This window comes from Gavia stellata, chromosome 10 (assembly GCF_030936135.1).
Source record: "Gavia stellata isolate bGavSte3 chromosome 10, bGavSte3.hap2, whole genome shotgun sequence".
Taxonomy (NCBI): domain Eukaryota; kingdom Metazoa; phylum Chordata; class Aves; order Gaviiformes; family Gaviidae; genus Gavia; species Gavia stellata.
This window is the reverse complement of record NC_082603.1, coordinates 28,955,236-28,979,247: the sequence shown is the minus strand read 5'-3', so window position 1 is coordinate 28,979,247 and position 24,012 is coordinate 28,955,236. Positions and strand designations below refer to the sequence as shown.

The 24,012-nt window shown below is 36.0% G+C and overlaps 1 protein-coding gene across 1 annotated transcript in view; it reads left to right on the top strand.

The window, feature by feature from the left end:
- Positions 1–24,012, top strand: part of FAF1 (Fas associated factor 1) — a 174,620-nt gene that overhangs the window by 68,974 nt on the left and 81,634 nt on the right. Inside the window, exon 8 of the mRNA XM_059822201.1 lies at positions 16,657–16,743. Within this exon, the coding sequence (XP_059678184.1) occupies positions 16,657–16,743 (87 nt within the window). The remainder of the gene's footprint in view (positions 1–16,656; positions 16,744–24,012) is intronic.

Here is a 24,012-nt window from a genome sequence, read left to right as displayed (position 1 = left end):
TGCAGCTCATTTCTTGCCCAAGAACTATCTTAGACTCTGAGTGTGTCAGGACTGCTGTTCATGCATGTGTTACTTAGAAACACAAAGCTGCAACATAAATTCACCAAACTTATTGTCAGCAGTCACACCATCCATGTGATGGGATACATGGCTTTCTGTCCCTTTTCTGATGATTGGCAGGTAAGTGACAGCTCGCTCACCCAGGCAGGATCTCAAGCTCTTTATAGAATGTTTTTCAGCTGCTGTTGATAGTGTGTGTGCTGAAGCCTCGCGCACCCCAGTGTCACGGTGATGATCAAACGTTAACAAGGAGGTTCAGAGACTTGACTTCTCTTTTAGAAAGCATTTGGTCTTTCAGAAAGTCTCATTCCCTCCTGGTGCATCTGTTTGAGTGCCCAGAGATCATGTGCCCAATTGATTTGGAACGTTTCTGACAAACGGGACCTTGGAGGATATCCTCAAAACTTTCCAGGTTGTGGTTACTCAAGGCTGATCTTTTAGTTCCAGAAACAACAAAAAAAGTGCTAATGAATCTATTCCAGACCTTACATCTCTTTAGCCTGCCTGTTATATACATTCTTGATCCGTTGGATGTGCCTCTAATTAATTTTCTTCTAAGCGTTCTCACATAGATCATGAAAGAGGTGATTATGATTTCACTGTCCTGTTTGAAACAATTTTAGATCCAGGGCATGCTCTCTCTGAGGGTGAATGACCAGCAAAATCTCCCTGTCTTTCTTCAAGTTTCCGTCTTGTTCTTGATGGACTGTAGCAGACTTGTCTTCCCCATCTCAAATCCATGGACCACATGATGTATATGGATGCTTTCAGGGTTAGAGGGTGCTTGCTTGTCTCCAGTAGTGGGTGTTAATCCTAATAGGTAGAAGTAGTCAGAAGACTCAACAAGATATAGCTGAATGCCCTGGGTTTTGGTAGAAGTCTAGAGCCTTGTCTGTCATGGAAATTTATTCCCAAGGGATTCTGGATTATTTCCTGGATCTTAGAGTGCAGAGCTCTCAGATGTCTCTTAGTTACCCAATAAGTCTTTGCCATCTCAGCCCATTACCCATTAGCAGAAACAAGGAAGATTACTGCTCAAAGTAGAACTTCTCTGTTGCTGTTAAGTAACTGTCCTTTCTGGTCAGAGGTTTCCTTTGCCATTGTTGCAGTGAGATAAAAAAAATATTTTGAAGTAGTGAAAACTAAAGACGTGGTGTAACTCTCTTGTTGTTATAACAGAATAATAAAAAGGACTGCGCAGGAGCAATTCATTACTCTTTTCCTTTCAAGCACTTAAAAGAAAAACAGAGCTGAAAATATTTCTTTGGGAGATACTGAAATACCTCATTAGATCTTTCTTTTTATTGGCTATTGAGGTGATAATTCTGTAACAGGAATGAAAGTGAGGATAAAATTTGCTTTGATTTATAGAAATGTGTTAATTTGAGCTGAATAGATCTTTCCTGATCTTAATATTTGTTATCTGTGAGTATTGTTTTGTAATACATAGTTTCTAGTTTTATTTTAGAGAAAAGGTAATTCTGATGGGAACTCTGTTAATTCTGTGCAACATTGCAGGTATTTTTGGGGAAATGAGTAGCTGAGTTTTTAATAACCTGCAATTTAGGTAATTTTTTTCATTAAATGGAATAGTGTTCACTGCTTATTTAATAGGTATAGAGTTGCATGTCAAGCTAAGACTGAAAAGTGCAGAGAAAATAATATGTATGTTTAAAAAGTTAACCTTTATTAAAATCTTTCTGTTTCAGTGAGATGACAAGTTTGCACAGTAGAATAGTGAAAATGGTCGGAATAGCTTCATATTAGCTCTTTTGCTGAAGTGGTCATTAAATTTTCTGTTGTTGTTCTGCAGCTTATGAATGGTAAGCTTTTTAAAGACTGGAATCTACAGAAGAGGTAACTCCCTGTAGTGTTTTGGTCAAACACTAATGAAATCGCCTTTAGTTGTATATTCAAGAAATATTGACTCCTGCCTTCGTGAAACCGCTTTGTGATTTCAGCAGCGCGTGGTTTCTGGGTTACTTGAGCTAGACAGTTCTCTAAGGTGGCCAACGTTGAAGATACAGTGAATAAATTCTTTTTGCATTAAGAGAGACTCAGTTGTGTGCTCCTCTTAGTAATGTAGTTTTCTTTTAAAATTTTTGGAATTTTAAAAGGAAATGTGATTTCGGTATTGTGGACTACTTAGGTTTTTAATTTAACCAGTCCATTTCTGGAAGCCAATCCAGTTCAGGAAGAATGCCTGAACCTACCAGCTGCAGAACTGGGGCCTTAGCATGTGTATTTTTGTGAATACTAAGTTACCAAACTTCTTGAAAATTCTGCCTTACAAGTTAGTATAAATGATCTTAGCATTTTTTAGATTTTGGCCATTTGTTGTTCTCTCGCACAGGTCCTAAGAGGTTTGTAGGTTATCTTCCCCGTCAAAACATGCCTCCTAACAGCAGTTTCATTTGAATAACCTGGAAATTAGCAGGGAGTAAGAATGAATGGACTCATCCCCAATCTTGAAAAATTTAAAATGAAGTTGTAAACTTTTCTCATAAGGTTTCCCCCTTACGAAAAATGCTCTTCTCTAGACAGCTTCTGTGGCTTTTTTTTTTGTGTCAGCTTTTCTGTCATAAATGCAATTCAAGCATGTGAAGCAGCTTTTGGTAGGAGTGTGCCAGTATGCCTTTGATTAAAAAGGCTGGGTTCAGCAAAACAGGACTTCTTTTCTTCATGAAAGGGTTGCTGCTTGTAAAGAAAACTTCCTCACTGGAGAGGCTTCCAGATCATTTTTATCTCCAAATTGTTCTATGTGCCAGTTTTATAGAGTTCACATTTATTGGTTTTTCTCATTCTCTGGTAACGCTTTCCCTTCATCTTCCTGTGTCTTCACCTGTGTAGAACTCGGACTTCAGGTTTTCCAGTGTTGATCTCAGCTTAGTGTGTTTATTTTAACTGTTCCTAGTATTTTTCTGTTATCTGATCACTTTTAATAGAGATCAGAAGATGGAAATAACCCTGTATAGCCTGCACATAAAAGAATGTGATTTTGACAACTTTAACCTTACTAATTTGCTTTCCTCATCATCTTTTTGTATTTTACAAATATGTACAACTCAGGTACACCTACAGCTAGTTCAAGTGCTGACTTGTTTGGGGAAAGACTTAAGGAAATTAAAGAAATAAGAGCCAGAGAGAATGCAGGTTGGGGTTTTTGGTCAGGTTGTAGCTCTTCTTTTCAACTCTATTCTATTTTTTGAGGAAGTATGTTTAAACATATTTAAATACTCTAAAGATAGTATTATTCATGAAACGAAAACAAAATTGTATGGCTTCTTTTGGTAAAGATAAAAACCTATATTCGGATTGCATCTTTGCCCAATTCATTTTGTTAACTCAACAAAATTTAATCTCTGCTTCACTCACAGTCTTACTGTCTTTAACTTTTTAAAATCCTGATGAAGATCAATTTTCACCTTATCATGGACAAGGAAGACAAGGGCTATAGCTGACAAATACATACAGATGTTAACGATAATGATTCTTGTCCCTTATTCAGAAAACTCTTAATATATTTTCACCTGTATTGCCACTGCTGTTAAAGTATAATCTGTGTCAATAAAAAGAAATGAAAGAGGTAGAGGTCTTCATATTTTTTATATATTTTTAGTTCCTACGTTAAAAAACAAAAGCAAATCTAATATCTGATTTTTTTGTCATCTTGTTTTCTTGATTTTTTTGTTTGTTTATTAGAAAACTATTTCATCTTGACTTTGAATGCAAATAAAGATCTAGCTCTTACAAGATGTGACGATAAACTTCTGAAGGCTTTAAAATTGCTTCCAATGAAATTATGTTTGGGACACAAGTACAGGGAAGCAGTGCTTTAAAATAGTCTACTTTAGAACTTCTATTCTATATCGTATAGAGGGAAATATATCATTTTTTGTACATGGTAAATATGTTCTAAATGAAAGATTTTTTTCTATCTTATTAAGTAAATGAGGGGGTTTTTTTGGTGGAAGATTCCATAGTTAAAGATGTAAACCAGTAATTTCTTGCTTCTATAGCACAACATAGTTCAGAGCTGAGATTAGAGAAACCCTGTAGAGTGGCTAATACTCGAGGGCATCCCCAACTAGAAAAGTATGTGAATTTAGGCATGGGAGGAAGGAAGGATCTGCTTTAAATTTAGTGTAGGGTCACTGAGTCTTAATGATAGATTAAACAAGGGAGGTGGAATAATGAATAGGGGTATGCAATGTGTAGCACTAATACCAGAAGTCCATGGTTTTCACTGGTTATTTAATGTCTTTTCCCATATGTTTCTGAATAGAGCAGGTTATGGCAGGGATGAGCTAAGGAATAGCTTTGTTAGTGAATTGTTAAGTAGACTGAATTCTCTTTTTAAAAATGTATATGTATATAGGAGAGCTGCTTGTTAATAGTATAATTGGGCACCTTATATGCATATACCTTAAATGTAGCAATATTAGTAACTTTATTTGTAATGGATGTATGTTGACATTCTTAAAATACACTGTGCAGATTGTCTGCGTAATTTTCTTTCCCATTGTGAAACTAACAGCTATTCCTTGGTTGAAGCAGAAATGAATTTCAGATTCTTTCTGAATATTGTTGATGTAAAGAAAAACGTCAAAAGAAGTGGTGATTTGGTAGACATGAAGATGAAATGGAGGGAGTACCAAGAAATGTCTATGTTAGTAGAAAGTTGACTAACAGCTCAGTGAACCTTGTTTTATAATTTAACTTGAGTTCAAAATAACGTTGATAGAATATCTATTCAAACTCAACCACATAAACTAATTTATTAAATTCATACTTACCGTGACTGAGAAAGATTTCACAGTTTATTTTAGTGTTGAGTTCATACTGAGTTCTCACATGTAAGAGTCTGCCAGCTACCTGATACCAACAACCTAGGTGAACCAAGCAAGTCAACAGTTGAGTTATTGATGGGTTTCTGGGTAACCAATATTCTCTTTTGTGTGGTGAAGATATCAGCAAGTCTTTAGAGGAAATGCCCTTTGCATGTGATTTTTCCTTTGGGTTACAAATGCGATTGCAAGCTCACTGGAAGGTGCAATGCAAGTCACGCAAACAGCTTTGTCTTGTTGTTGCAACAGTACAGTATTGGTGAAATTAATACAATGCACAGGACCTTTCAGATCTGTGGCCTATCTTCCTGTTTAGATGCATCTTGTTGGCTGGCACTGGGAGTAAAAGGGCTGTAGAGAGAGCCTACCCATCTCTCTTCACCAAGCAGTAGGCTTGCTGTGATCTTTAAGTGTAAAAGTGGTGGGAAGAGAGAAGTAAAACATTGAAGTTAGAGGTGTTGGAGGAAAGTACTGCACAATTCTCTGCACAACTGTGGTTCTTTGCTTCACGAAAGTCATAGATGGAACTACTTTTTCATATAATGTCTAAATTTGCATATATTTTCTAATTATTGACCATTTACAAAAATTTGAATAGATTTTATATTGTCTCTAGCAATAAAATATGCTCTCTCATAACAGAGTATTTGATCAATTGTCTAGAGTCAAGTAAAAAACACGACAGAATACTGATTTTGTCATGTTCTGTTTCTTAAACGAAAATTTCTAGACTTATCACTTAAAATAAGGATTGTCTCTGAAGCATATGTGGTTTATGCTTTTTCTAAGACTGAAACTGAATCAGTTTTTATTCTGAAACATATTTGGGTGGGAGTGGGGGAAGATATCGTTAGTCAATAAAATGTTTTAGGGAGCATATGTCTTGGTATCATAATCTGAGATTTGGATGGATACAAATGGTGCTCTTTACTATAATTAAATGCAGCAAGAATTGGGCATCTAACTTCCATTCATCTGATTATTTTGTAAAATGACCATTTATTTTACTATTCATTGATATGACCGATTGCTTTTGAAACCCATGAAAATGCACAAGTAGGGAAGTGATGAAAAACCAGCATATGTATTTATCATGCTTAGGCTGTTGCAAACCAGTTTCTTTTGAAATGAAGATGAAGGTGTTTGTCTTCAAATAAATTTGTCTAAATTTTTCTTTTGTTCAGAACATGACAGCCGTGAAAATGTAACAGATCTACTCTCCACTGCAAGAATCACATTGATTATCTCTTTCATTTCTAGTGATAATTCAAACCCTCGAAATAATCTTTAAGGTCTTTATGAGTGGGAACCTGACTACATCCAAAATATTCGCTGTGCTATAACTCATTAAGACAACTAGTTCCTTAGAAAGGAAACAACACAGCCAATACAAGATACAGGAAAGTATAATACAGACTTTTGCTGAAGAGTTCACGTGCTGATTACTGACAAAGGAAGTGGAACAGATTGAAAGACAGGAGCTGCAAAATTACACTTGTTTGTGCAGTAGTCTGAGTATATGCACATGTGATATGGACAAGCTGGGATCAAGCTTGTGTAACTGGCTTTTTCTTACTTCCCAGGCTTTGTTCATATTTTACTATTGCCCAGTAGTGACAGTAGCTTCTGGTAAGTCTGAGAGATGTTGGGATGCACAGAATGTGTATTTATTAGTTTAAATTGTGTTTTCATACTGATTTTAAATAGCTAGGATCAAAGTTACAGCTCTCAGTCATGTCCTTAACTTCATGATCACTAAGTGTCAAGGTATATTTTTCTCCAAGTTACTGATTTAATCACTGAGATAATTTATTAGGATTATCTATTAAGTCTGCTAAGTATGCAATCCATAGGAAATTACTTGTCCCTTGACTCTCGATGATCTCCGTCATCATGTTAGCCCAGATACAAACTGTTACCCTGGTGCAGTCTTCTGTTGCATTTAGTAGACCGGCTGTTTCAACTAGTGATTTTCATATGCTTTTTTTTTTTTTAGCTCCAAAGATCATAGAACTCATCTTAATAATTACGCTTTTCTAATTTGAAGTGTTTTTCTTATTAGTCTTTCATGGCTTCTTCATAAAGATATCCTAATTCAGCTTGTGTATTCTTTATTATATCTGTCTAGCTTCAACTCTGTTACAGCCTTGTACATTGCAGCAGCAGAGTCCAAAATAACCCTCTGGACTTCATGTAATTTTTGCTTTGTGAAGCACTCTGTAATCTACTGGAAGGTGGTAACTAAAAGAAACGTTTTCTATAGTGAAACTGAGGTCTAATTTTTTCTACCAGATGCAGAATCTTGCATGAGTATTGGCCTCTAGAGTTTGTTCCACTATTTTTAAAGGGGTCTGAAAATGTTAATTTTTAATGGAAATAAAATACCTGATGTTTGGTAATTTATCAACATTTCAGGACATAAAAGCATTAACAATCTGTTTTGGTAATTTTTCTGTTTTTACAGCAAATAAATATCCTTCCTTGGGGGAATAATATGAGAAACTGTATTTACCCTTTGTATTGCAATTGAGTGCTTTGGCAAAAGAGGAGTTGCCTCTTGAAAGAGTTCTGGTAATAGATGACTTAGTAACAGTTGTCTGTTGTCTTTTGTAATGTGCATAAAGGTCAGTTAAAAGTTTCAACAAAGCAGTACTTTTTCATTTAGATTACTAATAAGTATATTTTCTCAAATGACCATTCCTACTGAATGGAAAAACAAACTACGACTTCAAAATGTGTCTTTTCTGTGTCAGTGCACTATACGTAGAACAAACAAACAAAAACCTTCAAGTATTATCATCAGTTTTATTTTGTTAGCAGAAGTCTTTAAGGCATTTTCAAATAAATTTGTAAAATTGTTTTGGCAGTAAGTCTTTGTTGTTTGATCTCTTTTAACCCTAATCACATCTTCCTTTCAATCTCTAATGTCACAGCTAGCTCACACTCTAATTCTTTCATACCCTATTTCAACCTCATGCTTGTGTGCTGCTAAAATGATTTTTTTTTTCTGTTTTTTTTAAATACTCATGTCTCTTGCCTCAATTTCTTAAGAATGTGTTTTCCCTTCTTCTTCTATAGGAATTTGTTTCTTCTTTTAACCTTCTATTAAAAAATTCAAAGGGTCATGCGGTTTTAAGTTCAGAGGGGATTATCACAATTAGGTCTCCTAGGCACTACAAGCAATGAATAATAATAATTATGTAGGCTGAACCTTTGTGCAGTGCAGGCCATATAGCAGCAACCAGTAACTTCTGCATCAAGTTCAGAAGATTGTAACTTGCATTTAGCAATAATGCTTTTCTAGAAGGATAGCTAATTTTAGGTATTTAAAGATGGAGATCAGCAAAGAGGTTTCTTTATTCCACAGAATTAAAATGTGCATGTATGCTGGCGGAAAAGTGAGGCATTGAGAAGTAAACCAACATTTTGAAGACAGTGAAACAGTTGTATATAGAATTTAAATGTAATGAATAATATAATATAGTGAATACACTTAACATTTACCACTGCTGCAGCCCAGGAAAAGGCAAAAAGTAGTATCTGGTAGCCTGAAGAGAGCTCAGATTAATTCTCAAACCTCAAACCTTGTCTGGGCAGGAGGCTGAGGTTGGGAAAATATCTTGCTAAATCTTTGAGGGCACATTCCATGTGCTTGGAACATCCATCTTTTTAGACTATATTATAGATGTATGTGTGTATATATATTGCATAAGGCAATCAGAAGTTCACATGTCAGAAGATTCAGTGAAGTTTAAATGAATCCTTGCTCTTATTTTCTGCTTCGAAATCCACAGGTTTTAACCACTAAAATATGCTAGTATGACCCAGTGGACCATGTTACTGGAGGTTGTGGTGTTAAGATACTAACTTGGCAGAGACCCATTAAAAAGTGGTCAAATGACATCCAAGATGAGTTGGTTCAAGAATGAAATAGAAGATAATGAAGTATTAATAACTGTGAAATCTATGAAAGTAATTTATTCACAATGTTATTATTTCTGTTGCTAAAAGAAAACTGCAGAATTCTTCTTTTCAAGTATGTACAAAATGTAATTAAATTTAAATATATTATCCAGGTCAAAGTCATCTGGTGATACCTGAACTCGGTGTGGTTCTGATAACAACTTCTACTTAAGACAAATTTCTAAATTTATTCAAATAAGTGTTACGGCTCAGAAATATAATTCAATGAGAATGTAAAGTGAGTAGATAAGATCTCTGAAGGTGTCTTTCTCTCAACTGTAGAACAAGAAGACAGAAGTAGCTTAAACAAAAAATCAGTTTATTTTTTTATTTTAGGACATTTAAAGTTTGCCAATAGTATTTCACATAAATAATTAGGTCTATCTATAGTCCTCAAGAATTTGTATCAATAAAATGGAATTAACATTTTTGGTTTGGATTTTGTTTGATGACTCGCATGATGGATGTAAATCTGGGGGAATGAGGCTATAAGTGCTTAGTTGGGGAGTAAAGAATCCATATGTCTTTCTGGAAGTGGTACCCAGGAGTGTCCTCATATCTAGTATCTTACTTTCCTAATTGAGCTGGTTTTTACTAAAACGATATGGTGAATCATCTCTCTGTTAAGTTTTTTGTCTGTTTACGGATTCTTTCTCCTGAAAATTTTCTTCCCTCCCCGATTTTAAAACACGTAATAGCAAAATAATATATTAACTTTGCACTTACTTATTCAGCCACCTAATATTTCTTAGTAGTTACCTGTTTCTCTTTGCCTCATCGCTGAAATTGGAAATAGTGTGGATTACTTATTTTAAAGTATTCATTTAATCCCTAGATAGATGAAGTTCTTACTCCACCGTTCCAATGATTAGAGGCAGAATTCATGTACTTCAATCTCTTTTCTAGACATTAAATTTAAAGAATTGGAAACATCAAAAAATGTATATGCTGGGCTTTGCTTAGTGTTTAATGGGACTTAATCTTCTCTGTTTGAACTCTTATCAGCAAAATGTCACAAAAATCACACTTATTTTCCAGACCTAAGTTAGTTTGAATTGTTATATAATGAATTCAACAAGCTTTCTAATGAAGATGTTGACACAACATTTACTGAGTACTACAGTACAATACAACCCATTTTTAACAGGAGTTTAAACTGGGTTTATTTTGGTTCAAACACTGTTCCATCAAGTCTAAAGTGAAAGTTGGGTGCATTAGTGGCTTTTCTGTACATAAAATGTGTTTAATTACAGGAAAGTGGTACACGAAAACACTTCTCTATGCTTAGAAACTTGGTAGATTCTGTCCCTGCTTCCCATGTATTACTGCCAGATTCCCGATGCTTTTTGCTATCTGTCAGTGGAATTTTGTCTGGCGGAGGTGTTAAAGGCTTTCCTCTGGAATCTTGAAGACTATCGCTTTAGCTGGTTTTGCCTCCATTCTTTCCATCGTTCTTCACCAAAATGCTTTTCCTTACTTTGCATTTCTTTCTGTCATTGCCCCATCCATATTGTTGCTGTCCCCTGAAAATTGTGCGTACTTGTCTTGGCTTCTTCTCTGTTACAATGTCAAAGTCAAGATTCTTGCTTTACTATCAGTGCCCCATGCAACCTTGCTCTGGCTGCATCTGATCTCATTTCCCCACGTCCCCCAACTCGCATTCCACATTCCTCACAGTCCTCTGACTTTATTGCTCCTTTTGTCTGCCTTTCATGCACTCATTTTTGCACTGTCTTTCATGCTGCCTATGTGCCTGGAACAGTCTTTAGCATCTCAGCCAATTCACAGCTTTGCATAAATTATATTTAATAATAAGACTAACAAAAGTTCATTATCTACATTATTTCAATTAACTTTGTACCTGCATATGCGGAAAACAGCCTGAGGGAAACTGCTGTTAAACTTTGTTGTGATTTGTTGTGATTCAAAGATACAGATTCAGGCATGACAGTTCTTTGATGATTCAGCATAAATTTAATTTTTTTAACAATTCGGTAGGTGTTAGATTTTTTTTTTACAGTAGATTTCAGATTTTTCTAATTCAGAGATAAGAAACTAGCTACTTATTCCTGCTAAGTGAAGCCACCAGAAGGTCGTTCTCATCACGTTACCTGATACAGACTTCTTGCCCTGTGATACATTTGACTTCATTTTATCCTTACTAATATTGATGTGAAGGGGCTTTGAATGTTGGATTAACTTCATATCTACAAACAAAGTATATCTTTTGTGTTTAACCTTCCTTTTAAAGCAGTATACTCATCTGCTTAGAAAAAAACAACCAGTGAAAGATAAGAAAGTAAGACTCTGCCTGTACCTGGGAAGTTTTCTCGGTGTGTTGGCTACTTTGACACGCGGGTTTTCTTACAATATTAAAGTTGTTTCATATTTTAACTCCCTTCTAACACCAGTGAAAATGAGCTGAAGGTAAAACTTCATGTGCTTCTCCAGCATCAGTGTATAGCTGCAAGGCAGGGTATTCTGCAGGAATTATGTATAATTTTCCAAGTAAAATTGCATCTGAAATATATGGGGTATTTTTTTTGGTTTAAATGGTTGTATTGATACTGTTCACAGCTGAGTTGTGGAACCAAATAGATGTGCCTTTAATTTGTTTTTAAATGATCTCGTACATTCTGGAGATTATAATCTGAAGAGTGGCTGCCATAGTAATGTGCCAGTCACCATGGCATCTGAACATTATGAAAAGAAATTCTGGGCTGCACAAAGACAATGCCACCAATTAGTATTTCAAACTGATCAAAGGTGGGGGACCAAAAAGTTTGCCAATAAATGTAGCTCAGTGGATGGTACTAGAAGTTAGAGTTTGTTTTACACAGATTTACAGAGATTCCAGTCCTCCTATCGATATCATGTGAATTTAAGAATAAAAGCCTTAAACCAGATTTCATCCGTTTACTATGCTAACTTTTTTCAGTTTCATGACGGGTATAGCTGTAGGTTTTTATTTCACTGGCCTAGTGAAGAAGTAGTTTATGGTTCTGCTTTATATGAATCTTTAGAACTTTTCCTTCCTTACAGAATTTTTAACTTTAAACTGAAATTAAGTCAGTTAATGAAGAAAAGGGGTTTTCTGTACTCGATTGGTAAATATTCCTAGTCTGTGAAACTTTTGCAGTCTGCTTTCTTAATGCTATTCTAATTATCAAACAAACCTGAAATTAAATCGTTATTTAAAAGCAAGCTTATTTTATCTTAAATAATTGATTGTGGCTTGTTGTTTGAAAGAGGACTACTTTGGCATGAATTCCAAATCCAGTTATCATCTTAACTCAAGCAGTTTGTTTAATCAAACATTACTCTAATAAGTCTTACATGGTCCCCTACCCGACCAGGCCTGTCTATAACAACTAGTTTATTCTGCGACGAGTTGCTCAACAGATGTCATTCTGGTAGAATAATGCAGCAGAATACTTGTGCGTTGGCTAAAATTACTTCAACTTTGATCACTTTTGTCCAGCACATCAGTCTGGCACTGTGCTTTATACCAACATAACACTTTACCCCGAGCATGCCTTTCAAGCTTAGAATAGCAGAGGAATGTTATTGAATTCAGTGCAGTTACAGATGAGTTAATGAAAGAAGGGAAATACTGTTTTTTTCATAATGCCTTTCTGTTGTACTTTGGAATTAAAAGGGAATTTGAGGAATGTGACTTCTGAGTTATTTATTTTTACTTCGGAAGGCCTTTTGAAAACAATATTATGTAGTTGCATTGATCCTATGTTTCTGTAAATAAGTTTCACTTGTTATTTCAATATAGTAAATTTTAGAGTTTTATATTATGAAAATAATATTAATGAGACTTTTTGTGATATGTAACCGGAGAATAGTTATCTCACAGGGACAGTTTATCTTGGTATTTAATGCAAGAAAATTAAAATAGCAAGAACCGTATTCTTGTGATCACAGATCAGTATTGTAACATTTTGATGGGCTGTTGTGGGGTCAGTATGGAGTAATGACATCTCTTTACCTTGCTACTACTGCGAAATGAATACTGCACAGCAGGCTGCCTTCTTGTTAAGAAGCAGTGAAGAAAGGCTGTTTGTTTTGAACAGTAGGAATGAGATCATATACCAAGTTCCATAGAGTTCAGTCTTCCATAATTCAATTTTTCACAGGTGCATGTGCGTATACATAAGCATATACGTATATATAAGAATATATATGTGTATTTAAATAAGTTTTTAATAATTAAGGTATATTTGTATTTTTTTAAGCATGACATCGTGCTTAAATGAGGAAGCAATAATATGAAGTGCACTTAAATTATTAATAAATACTTCAGTATTATGTGTCTAAACCAAAACAGTGTTCTTGTTTTAGTATTATTTTTTAATTAAAATGTAGTTGTAATTTTTTTTAATTGAAACATATTTACTAGATCAGTCTCCCTGCAAAAACTCCTGAACAAAACTGGTATTAACATAAAAGTTATTGGGTGTACAGGTAATTTACCAGTTTTACAAAAAAAGGAGAGAGATCATAATGATTCTAAAACATACAATGAACGCAAAGCTGAGCTGAATATCCAACCCAAATATATGTTATGATGCTTAAATGTCTAGATAAGGAACCCACATGGTCTCACTTTCATCCTTTAGTGAGATGTAGACTCAAGAGTTGGAAGTTGCTGCAGATCATCTCGAGTGCCATCACGTGGCACGTGCAGGACAACCAGGCGATCAGGCCCAGCCAGCACGGGTTCATGAGAGGCAGGTCCTGCCTGACCAACCTGATCTCCTTCTATGGCCAGGTGACCCGCTTAGTGCATGAGGGAAAGGCTGTGGATGTTGTCTGCCGGGGCTTTACTAAAGCTTTCGACAGTCTCCCACAGTATTCTGGAGAAACTGGCGTCTCGTGGCTTAGACAGGTACGTCCTTCGCTGGGTAAAAAAACTGGCTGGATGGCCGGGCCCAAAGGGTTGTGGTGAATGGAGTTAAATCCAGATGGCATCTGGTCACAAGTGGTGTCCCCAGGGCTCAGTTTTGGGGGCAGTTCTGTTTAAGATCTTCATCAGTGATCTGGATGAGGGGATCGAGTGCACCCTCAGTAAGTTTGCAGATGACAACAAGTTGGGTGGGAGTGTTGATCTGCTCGAGGGTCGGAAGGCTCTGCAGAGGGATCTGGACAGGCTGGATCGATGGGCCGAGGCCAATTGTATGAGGTTCAGCAAGGCCACTTGGGTCACAACAACCCCATACAACACTACAGGTTTGGGGACGAGTGGCTGGAAAGCTGCCCTGCAGAAAAGGACCTGGGGGTGTTGGTTGACAGCCGGCTGAAGATGAGCCAGCAGTGTGCCCAGGTGGCCAAGAAGGCCAACGGCATCCTGGCCTGTATCAGAAACAGTGTGGCCAGCAGGAGTAGGGAAGGGATCGTGCCCCTGTACTCGGTGCTGGTGAGGCCGCACCTCGAATACTGTGTTCAGTTTTGGGCCCCTCCCTACAAGAAGGACATTGAGGTGCTGGAGAGTGTCCAGAGAAGGGCGATGAAGCTGGTGAGGGGTCTGGAGCACAAGTCTGATGAGGGGTGGCTGAGGGAACTGGGGTTGTTCAGTCTGGAGAAGAGGAGGCTGAGGGGAGACCTCATCGCTCTCTACAACTACCTGAAAGGGGGTTGCAGAGAGGTGGGTGTTGGTCTCTTCTCCCAAGTGACTAGCGACAGGACAAGAGGAAGTGGCCTCAAGTTGCGCCAGGGGAGGTTCAGGCTGGATATTAGGAAAAATTTCTTCACCGAAAGGGTTGTCAGGCATTGGAACAGGCTGCCCAGGGAGGTGGTGGAGTCACCCTCCCTGGAGGTATTTAAAAGATGTGTGGATGAGGCACTTAGGGACATGGTTTAGTGGTGGACTTGGCAGTGTTAGGTTAACAGTTGGACTTGATGATCTTAAAGGTCTTTTCCAACCTAAGTGATAAGAAAAAAAATAATTTGAAGCCAGTGTTTTTCACTCATCTGTGCAGAATGTTTATATTTATAAAGCTTTAAATTGATAGTATTTGTATTATTATCCACATAGTCTATATATTATATCTATCCAGAAATGTGAGACAGTTCTTCACAGTGTAAGGAGCACTTTATTAGTATGAAATACTACTACCACTACTACTAAAAGTAGTGAGAGTGAGCAACAGTAATTGAATGAAGGCTCTAAGAACTGGAAATACAGTAAGAGCGCTGTACTTTGTATTTGCTTTCTGTATGTCCTGAATTTTCTCAGTCGTATTTATTTGTTGGCAAACTCCCACAGCAGTGCCATGAAGAGTCTTTTGAAGAACGTTGCCCAAATCAACATCTGTGAGCAAGCGTATGTGCGGAAATCCCTGCCTCCTCCTGCAGCCCCCTGCTTAGGATATTTACAATGATTAGAACAGTTCTTTTACCACTTAATGTCTGCACATGTATCCTTCGTCCATGTATTCGTGTGCTTGAACTATGTGCAAAATTTAAAAGAAAGGATCTATGCAGCATTTCTCTCTAAAGAGAGTTTTTGTGCTATTTCATTATGCAAACACATTTTCAGATTAATATCTACTGCCAGATGTTGCATATACATTCTGTACTAAAAATAAATGCCAACTTTTGAGGGAACATACGCACATTCCATATGTTTATATTACCATATTACCTTACCATGTATTCAAAATTCAACTGTGCTTCCGTGATGAAGCTATGGCAAGTACTAAGTAATAGTTAGGGTCAAATTATATAAAATGTCTGTATAGTAGATCACTTTGTTCTATTGTATTATGTTCCTAAGAATGGTAGTTTAGAATCACTTTTTATTCATTTCTTGAATAGGAAACCTTTAAATATATGGATTATGTTAGTATTTATCATTTTGACAAATTTCAACTTTCTTCCCAATTTTTTTTTAAAATAATTTAAAATAATTTTTCTGTTCAGACAGAGAAAGTTGGTAGGGTAAGTGCGCTAGACTGCAAGCCAGGTAAAACATGCCAGCTTTTTGATCTGTGTTAATGTTTTTGAGGGAAGAGTTTTGTAATTCTGGTATTTTGCAGCATTCTTCCTGCATTTGAAATTTTCAACTCTTTCTTCTTTTCCCCTTCTCTTCCTCCTGACAACCATCATGTGGTATTATTAATGGTGGTGACTTGTATTTTAACAGCATAAGAAAAGAGTTGATGGAAAAATTAGTTTATTTGTGTTTTGTTAATAAATGTTTGAAATGGACTGTCTTTATTGGAAATGTGCTTATTAATTCATATTTTCATGGTTAGTACTAGCACTTTAATTTTTTTGTCTCTTTTAAGAAACTTAGGCAAAAGTAGTTGGTTTTCTTATAATATTAGCATGAACCTAAAATTTTCAGGTGAAAACAGAGTATGTTAACTAGCAAAACCTGTAACAGAATTTTTGTTATTACCTTCTGATTCCTTTCAGTTTGATCATTACTTTGTAAAACTTTTTACTGGGAAAATTTTTATTATTAATTGTTTTACACATTTATGATACTTCAGTAATAACGTATCATTATGAATAATACTTTATAGATTTTTTTTTTTCCTTTAACATAGTTTGTTCAGTTGCTTTCGGCAGCACTGAAATTCAGCAGTATGTACACCTGTGGAACAGACCTGAATCTTTGAGTATTGGAGGAACCTGTTTTACAATAAGTAATTGGAAAAAAAGCAAAATAAAAAGCTTGGGATTATGATGAAAAGAATGCAGTTTGCGTGTATGCTTTTGTTAGTACAGGTTCTGAATGGATTTTTTTTGTTGTTCGTTTTTTTCGGACTAGGTAAAGCGGAATGTGTATGACCTGACTAGTATCCCTGTCCGTCACCAGTTATGGGAAGGCTGGCCTCCTTCTGCCACAGACGACTCGGTAAGTAGCTTTGGTTCTCATTTAATTTCTTCCTACAAATAGCTGATTTTACTTGGATTTTTTGATCAGAATCACCCAATAGCTTTTAGTGTCTTGTATGCAGTAACTTATCATTACATGTACTTCAGAGATTTACCTTGAAAGATACAAATACTCAATTATTGGCTTACTAAAGCACGTTTCCATGGAAATTATTCATGTGTATCAAATTCAGTGCATGTTTTAGACTAGAAGGGCGCGTGTTCCTAGATGGAAGCAACGCTGCGCAACATTGTGGAAGTTGAGGAGGTCTATTGCAGTGATGGAACTTCAGGGAAAAAATCCTGTTTTTTACATGTATTCTGAGTGCATATCTAGAGATCTTCCTCAATTGCGTCTGTCAGGTCACTGGTATTCTTAAGCCTGTGTCTGGCTTTAAGCAGGAGGTGTTCCTGTTGAAATCAGTGGAGTGCTTCACTTGCTTTTAAAATATCTACTTTGGTTCTTGCTGGACCAGTAAGAATTTATGGACATTTACAAGATTATATTCTGAAATAGCAAATAGTATGTATACAGCACAATATGTATTCAATTTTCAAACTTATTTTGCAGGGTTTAGAATTACCGTTATTTAGAAATGGAAGGAAATCTTAGTTGAGATCAATATGTGCCCTCAGTGACGGAATCAGCTAACTGTGAATTGCCTACAAATTCATGAAATTGTGGGACTAACTGCAGAATTCCATTAAATATTAGACTTGCTTCCTTGCATGGTTGTTCCTACAATGTGTTTTACAGCACGTCTTTCAGTTTTGCTCAGGCCATTTTCTTCTGATAGTATGTTCCCAATGCCAGCTAGTGAGGTCCGCCTTTATTTTAAAAAAAAAAAAAAAGCCTAAAAGGCTGAGATAATTAGGTAGTTATGATATATGGAGATTTTGTGACCTGAGAAAAATGTAGGAATAAAAAATAAAAATTCTGTTTTTGTAAAATCATTCATTTAAACTAGGGGTTGAACCTGAGTATTCTACAAAGTGAAAATGGAATTGGGATGTGCTTTCTCTATGTACTAGCATTATCTTCAATGCATTACTTTCCTGTCCATTTCTACTCTCTTTTTGTAAAGGGAGGATTGCTGCTTGTTTGATAAGACTGCTGCTTTTTTTGCTCTGGGTAAGGGATTTATGCCAATCAAAAAAAAAAAAAAAAAAGGCAAAGACTGTCTGAATTTCTAATATACTTGTAAAATATGTCTGTGGTAGTGTTTGCAGAAACAGTAGTTAAGTTTGAGAGAGGTGGGTAAATCTATGTCCATGTATTCAAGAGCATATCTGAGACGATAGATGTAAGATCTGAAATAACAGCATGGTGTCATGTGGTAATTACAGTCTTTGAAATGTGGCTCCATTTTAACATTTTATTAGTTTACATTAGCCCAAAAAAGAATTGGAAACTCAACACTTCTAATCCGTTTTCCCACAGCTGTTAGGATTTTCCGCATTTGTCCCCCCCTTTCTTTTGAATAGGATACCTCACATATGTAAAACTCATAAATCTGTTTTAAGTCTGTTTTTACAAGTGACATTGTTGCAGGTGAATTTTTCCCCTTTTCATCTTTAATGAAATTGGTGGATGTTGAGTCATCTGCTCCCAAGCAGGAGAGTCCTCAAAGCTCACTGCTCGAGTCTGGTGCAGCTGAGACTTGTCAGCTGTGTAAACAGATTTGAATGTGTTACCAACAAAAATATAATTAATTTCTGTCTAAAATCAGAGGCCATAGCTTACTATTTATAAAGATTTAATGTTAGCAATGACTGCCTATGGTTCTGTGATCTGAAAGCTTTTTCCTTTGCAAACTAGAAATATTCAGTAATAATTACTTTATTAATTAGTCATGATGTCTTTAGTTCAGAGGCAAATTTTTAAAATCACTTTTTCCATCATGAGTTCTTCACTTGCTGTATTGTATAGTATTCCGTTGCAATTAAAGAGTTAAAGAAAGGCTTGATTAAAATACTTTTTCATTTACATGTTATGCAGCATAAGAAATACTTTGTAATACCACAGGAGGTTTTTTCAGTGCGGTTCTCGTTAACCTTTGGCTTAGCAAACAGGACAACTAAATAGACTTCGCATAATTGGATTCCTGTATCATCTTGAGTCTCTTATGAACCTGACAGACTACAGTCTTCTGACATTATCAGGAAATTTAGTGGAGTCAATAGTAATTTAAAACATTGTTGCTTCATCTCCCTTCAGAGTTAAGATATGTTCTCTGCTTGTACTATCTAATGAAATATGGGATACTGTATGAATTGTCAATAACTCTTTCAGATCCTTTTGCACACTTTCACCAGGGAAATGGGTATCAAAACCTCCACACACAGGAGAATGTTTTCATGCTGTGACAGTTTGATTGTGGGAAACAAGACATACATAGTCTGTGGAAATCTCATGTTCATCATTCGGCAAGGACATATTTTTAGCTTTTGTCTTGCCTGAATGATTTTAACACCACCATTATATCTGTTCTGTTCATTAAAGTTCAAACAAAGTAAATGTATGAGTTTTAAATAATTATTTTTTTTTAACACGTTTACTTAAGTAAAACTTTAATGATATTAAAAACTTAATTTATCTGGTTTGGGGTATATATCATCAACAGCTATAATGAAGTATTGAAAATTATCCTAGAAAATTGAAAAATAATTATAATTTGATTTAAATAGATCCACAGTTTGTTCTTAATCTTTATTTTTATTTTGGATATCATAACAACCTTAACATTACTGAGCTTGTAAAATGAAAATGAAGCCAGAATAATTTACTGAAATTTCTGAAATGTATTCCATTTCTCTTTGCTATATTGGCTGAACCTCTAAACTTCTACTGGTAATTACTGCTATTGGCAAGTGGCATGAGAAACCTTCAAATATGTATGTGTAAAAAAACCCCAAGAAACAAAACACCAAAAAAACCTCATAGGTGGTGTTTTAGTTAAAGTTTTTATGTGGAAACATTGTGATTTTAATTGTCTAAGAACAGATGACTTTTTGGATATTAGCTTTACACATGTGTGTTTGAGGTAAAACTTTTTTCCCCCTTGAAGTCACTGTTTTTTGATTTATTTTGGCAGGATGATTTTTTGTCCCTGATGGTTCTGTTCATTTTAGTAGCACAGAACAGCAACAGCCAATATGGGAAGGAGAAGAGAGGTTCCTTCTGTGCTGCTTTTGTTCTCAGTATTTAAGCTAAAACTTTTTTTTTAATAGTTTATTGTTTTAAGTCATTTCAGCGTAGTGATGAGAAATGCCTGCTTCTTCGTAAGTAATGACAGTGAGCTTGTCAAAATGGAATGTATTTCTGCATGAAAAAGATGTAAAACTTTTAGAATGAGGCTTGGAAGGGTAAAGGGGAGAGAGACAAAGACAGCGGATGAAGCGCCCAGTGTTGTAACTGTGCCCTCGCACACAGATCCCATAGAGAGGAACTCAGTATCCGTCCTTCCACCTACTGCTGGTAACGCTTTGTTTCACTGAACAGTATGGTTGGTCAGGACCTCATATCTGTGTTTCAAGATGAGCACCTGTACTTCTTTACTGTATAGATAAGCCAATGGCTTTTAGTTTAGGCAGAAGTAGGTCTACAACTACAAGTTACTTGGCTGCACTGCTGAAGAGTCACATTTCAGATGTGACACGTGTGTAGCCACTAACATATTGAGGCTCTGCATCATCCCCTGTGAACACAACCGCCTTCAGTTCTGTGACAGCTCTAGCAGATGTGGTTGACGTTCCTTAGCTGAATTTAATAAAGACTTTTAGGTTATAATCAAAATTATCAAATGCTTATGTATGATCTGATTAGCACTGCTGTTACATTTAGCTATTTCATTGCTAAGTAATAAGCACGGTCTGTCTGCACAGATAGAAATTAAGAATGCCGATAAATAGTGTACAAAGTCAAACCATTTATGACACTTTTTGGCTGATCTCCAGATTTTTTAAGAGGTTGAGTATTAAGCATCTGAGTAATTAGTATTTGGGAGTATATATTTCTTTCCCTTTCCAGGTCTTACAAAGGCTTTCTGAACAGAAAGTTCATTACTGCATGCTGTCATTGTGATATGAAAACAAGTTGTGAGGTTTACATATACTGGCTGTTTAATTGTAGTGGATGCCATGTCTGCATTTACTGGATCGTTTGGAATTTTCCACCTGGAATTGATATGACTAAAGAATCAATAGTCCTGACAGAGAAAGTGTCTCTTAAGCGGAAGCATAAAATTGACTGTATTTAAATTAAAATGCATACATCATTAGAAAATACTCAACTATTTTTTTTCTGTGTAAGAATATCATAATTATAATTTGGATTGCCTGTAATGTTCATTACTTTGTATGTTACTTTCCTTCTATGGTTCTCATCAATCGATTGCTGTAGAGTAGTAGAGTGGATCTGGCAGGATCCTTGTAATTTAGATACTTAGAAGAATACTTGCAGTATGTTTTGTTATGTGGGTTCAGGAATATGGTAAAGTTTCAATTTAACATTTATACTATAATCCCAATTTAGTAGCAAAAATCCTTAGACAGTACCCAGTCTTGGAAGTTCATGGTAATCTATGAAGCAGCACATTCATCATCATTAAGAAACAGAAAAGTAACTGTGTAATTTAATAAACAGTTCCTAAATGTCTTTATTTTAGATAACCTTCTGACTTTGACTTATGACTTGCTCGGATGTTTTTATGTGGATGAAAGTATGATGAATTATCATGTTCTTTCCCCAGAATAAACAAGGACATTACAGTTGTTCCTTCACAATTTTTTTTTACCTCACCCCCTTGTCTGTTTTCTATTTATAAGAATTAAAATGAAGTGATTGCAATTAATTTCATTTATGTAAAAATTACCATGTCAGGAGTAATCAGTTTTGTGTTATGTTTGTACTTTTTCACCACAAGAGAATTTATTTAGGATTGTCCAATTTCAAAACATAAAATAACTCAATTGAAGTGATCAACACCTATCACGTTGCTCTTGGGAAGGGTTTATTTCTTCACTGTGTGGTAATGAGTCTTACAGAAGTGCAAGAAATGCACACTGAAGAACAAACCCCATTGTATCATTATATTAAAAATACAAGTTAGTCTAGTAGCTATGATTTAAAAAAAATAAAACAATCAAAAACCCCAAACAAACAAAACCCCCAACCTTGCCGTTTTCAGCATTCTTAACCGTGTTGGGTCCTAATGGAAGAAAACATTTGTCATGTTCTGCTCACTTCTGCTTTTTGTGGTTCAATTTTAATGTTGCTTTTTTCAGTTGTTAGAGAATCTTGGAAATGAAAGACATGGCCAATGCACTCTTTGCATCTGTTTGATGTAAGGATATTTGGATGGCAGTACCGTGATCTCAGAAATCCGGGAAAATTAAGATCACCTTTCTTAGTTACCATAAAAAGGGTTCTAGTTTTTATAACTGATTTCATCCATTACTTTAAACGGTCAATAAAATCACAGAATTTTTAGGCTGATCTCATGTTTCTTATGGGGAAGAGCAGCAAGATTGATTTGGACATACACAGGTGTATTGGGAGTTGGTGAGGTGGTAGGAGTCTTTATGATAGTTTATTGTCACCGATCAAATAGAAATTTCATCTTTGAGAGCAGGTGCTTCTATTAGTCTCTTATCTTTTGTGGAAGGAAGAGTCTTCAAAGAAGCACGTTTAGAGGGGAGTGCAGTTGACTCTACTGTATGTATAATCTGATATTTTCATAACCACAATTTGTCTAGAGCATTGATGGTTTTTCTGAGACAGTCCTCCCATCTGAAAGTACAGAACCTTTCTTTAGAAGAGCAGGTCCACTTGGAGCTTTTTTAGTGTGGCACGGAGGGCTTAAGGAAAATTCCCATAAACAACGTACTAGATAAAAGGCAGGTAGCGTATTCAAGCTTGTGTCCTGGATTCCTTTTCTATCCAGACCAGTGCTTCCACTTGCTGTTCAGAGTTGTGCCAAACACAGAGTGTAATTCAAAGGACTCAAGTTTCCTCATTAGGTGTTCAGAGTTTTCATACTGGTTTCAGCATATCCCAGGTTTGCTCTGCTGTCCTCTGTTAACTAGTGACGATGCCTTGCATTCTACAGGGAAGATTTTAGAACTGTTACTGAAACTTTACTGCTTTTAGAGAATACAGTCTCTGGCTTTATCTGAGGTTTCAATTGCTCTTTGTAATGGAGAATAACTGCTGTCACATTGGTCATCATTTTTTTTTTCTGGTAAGTTTTTACCGCTGCTTTAATAAAAAGGAAAGAAATCCAACTATGTTTGTTCATGTTTCAATATGGCTTGGTTTTTGTTTGCCAGTTCTTGGGCATAACCAAGCAGAGCAAGACAAGGATGTCCTTGCGTTACTTGGCACACACACAGACTAGTGCTGCTGATTATTTAATTGCTTATCTAAGGGAAGACATGAGGCAAGGAAGGCAGGAAGGAGGATGCTGGTGTTAATGTACCTCCTGTGTCCCACAGATCTCCATGAGGTCACTTGCCTTTCTGAGCCTCAAAATTTGCCTCTTCTGCCCTGACCACTGAGTAGATAGCTGCTTGAAAGCATGTAGTCCACCCATTGCAGTATGTTCTCTTCTGTGCTAAAAATAAGCAGTAGGGTAATGATTTAATTATTGGGATTCTAGTAGAGAATGAGATCAGCTTATAAAAAAAGTGATTTTGGTTCTCTGAATTTTCAGGTTTCCTAGATGCGTATTTGAAACTGCAGTGTATTAATTCTTTAAAGATTATAACTAATATTTATTAGCAAGGTGTAAAGAGAGTTTATCTTTTCACCAAAGTACCTCAAGCTTTGCTTCAGAGACTCATTCCAACAGATAAATTGAAGAACTTTTTGTCCCAGGAGAATATGTCATCTCCATGGGGTATGTTTGTCATTCCAGTTTACAAATTGCCTGTTTTTGAGTGTGTGTGCCGTGGTTAATGGTCTATCCTAAAGGGTTCTGTCCAGTACACTGTAATTCTTCTTTTATTTTTTTTAATCAATATATTTATCAAGATACTTGATGGGTCAAGAAGTTGGGATACTTTTATTCCATAACTGGAGACTTGTAAATGTACATTCTGTCCTTTTCGATAAATTAGAATAAGCAGAAGCTTTATGCCTACAATTTTTGTTGGTATAATTGCAGCCTGCAGGGAGAATGGGAATTACTCTAAAGATACAATGAACAGAGATCCTTTATGATCTGCTGGGTTCCTGGAGACTTGTTGT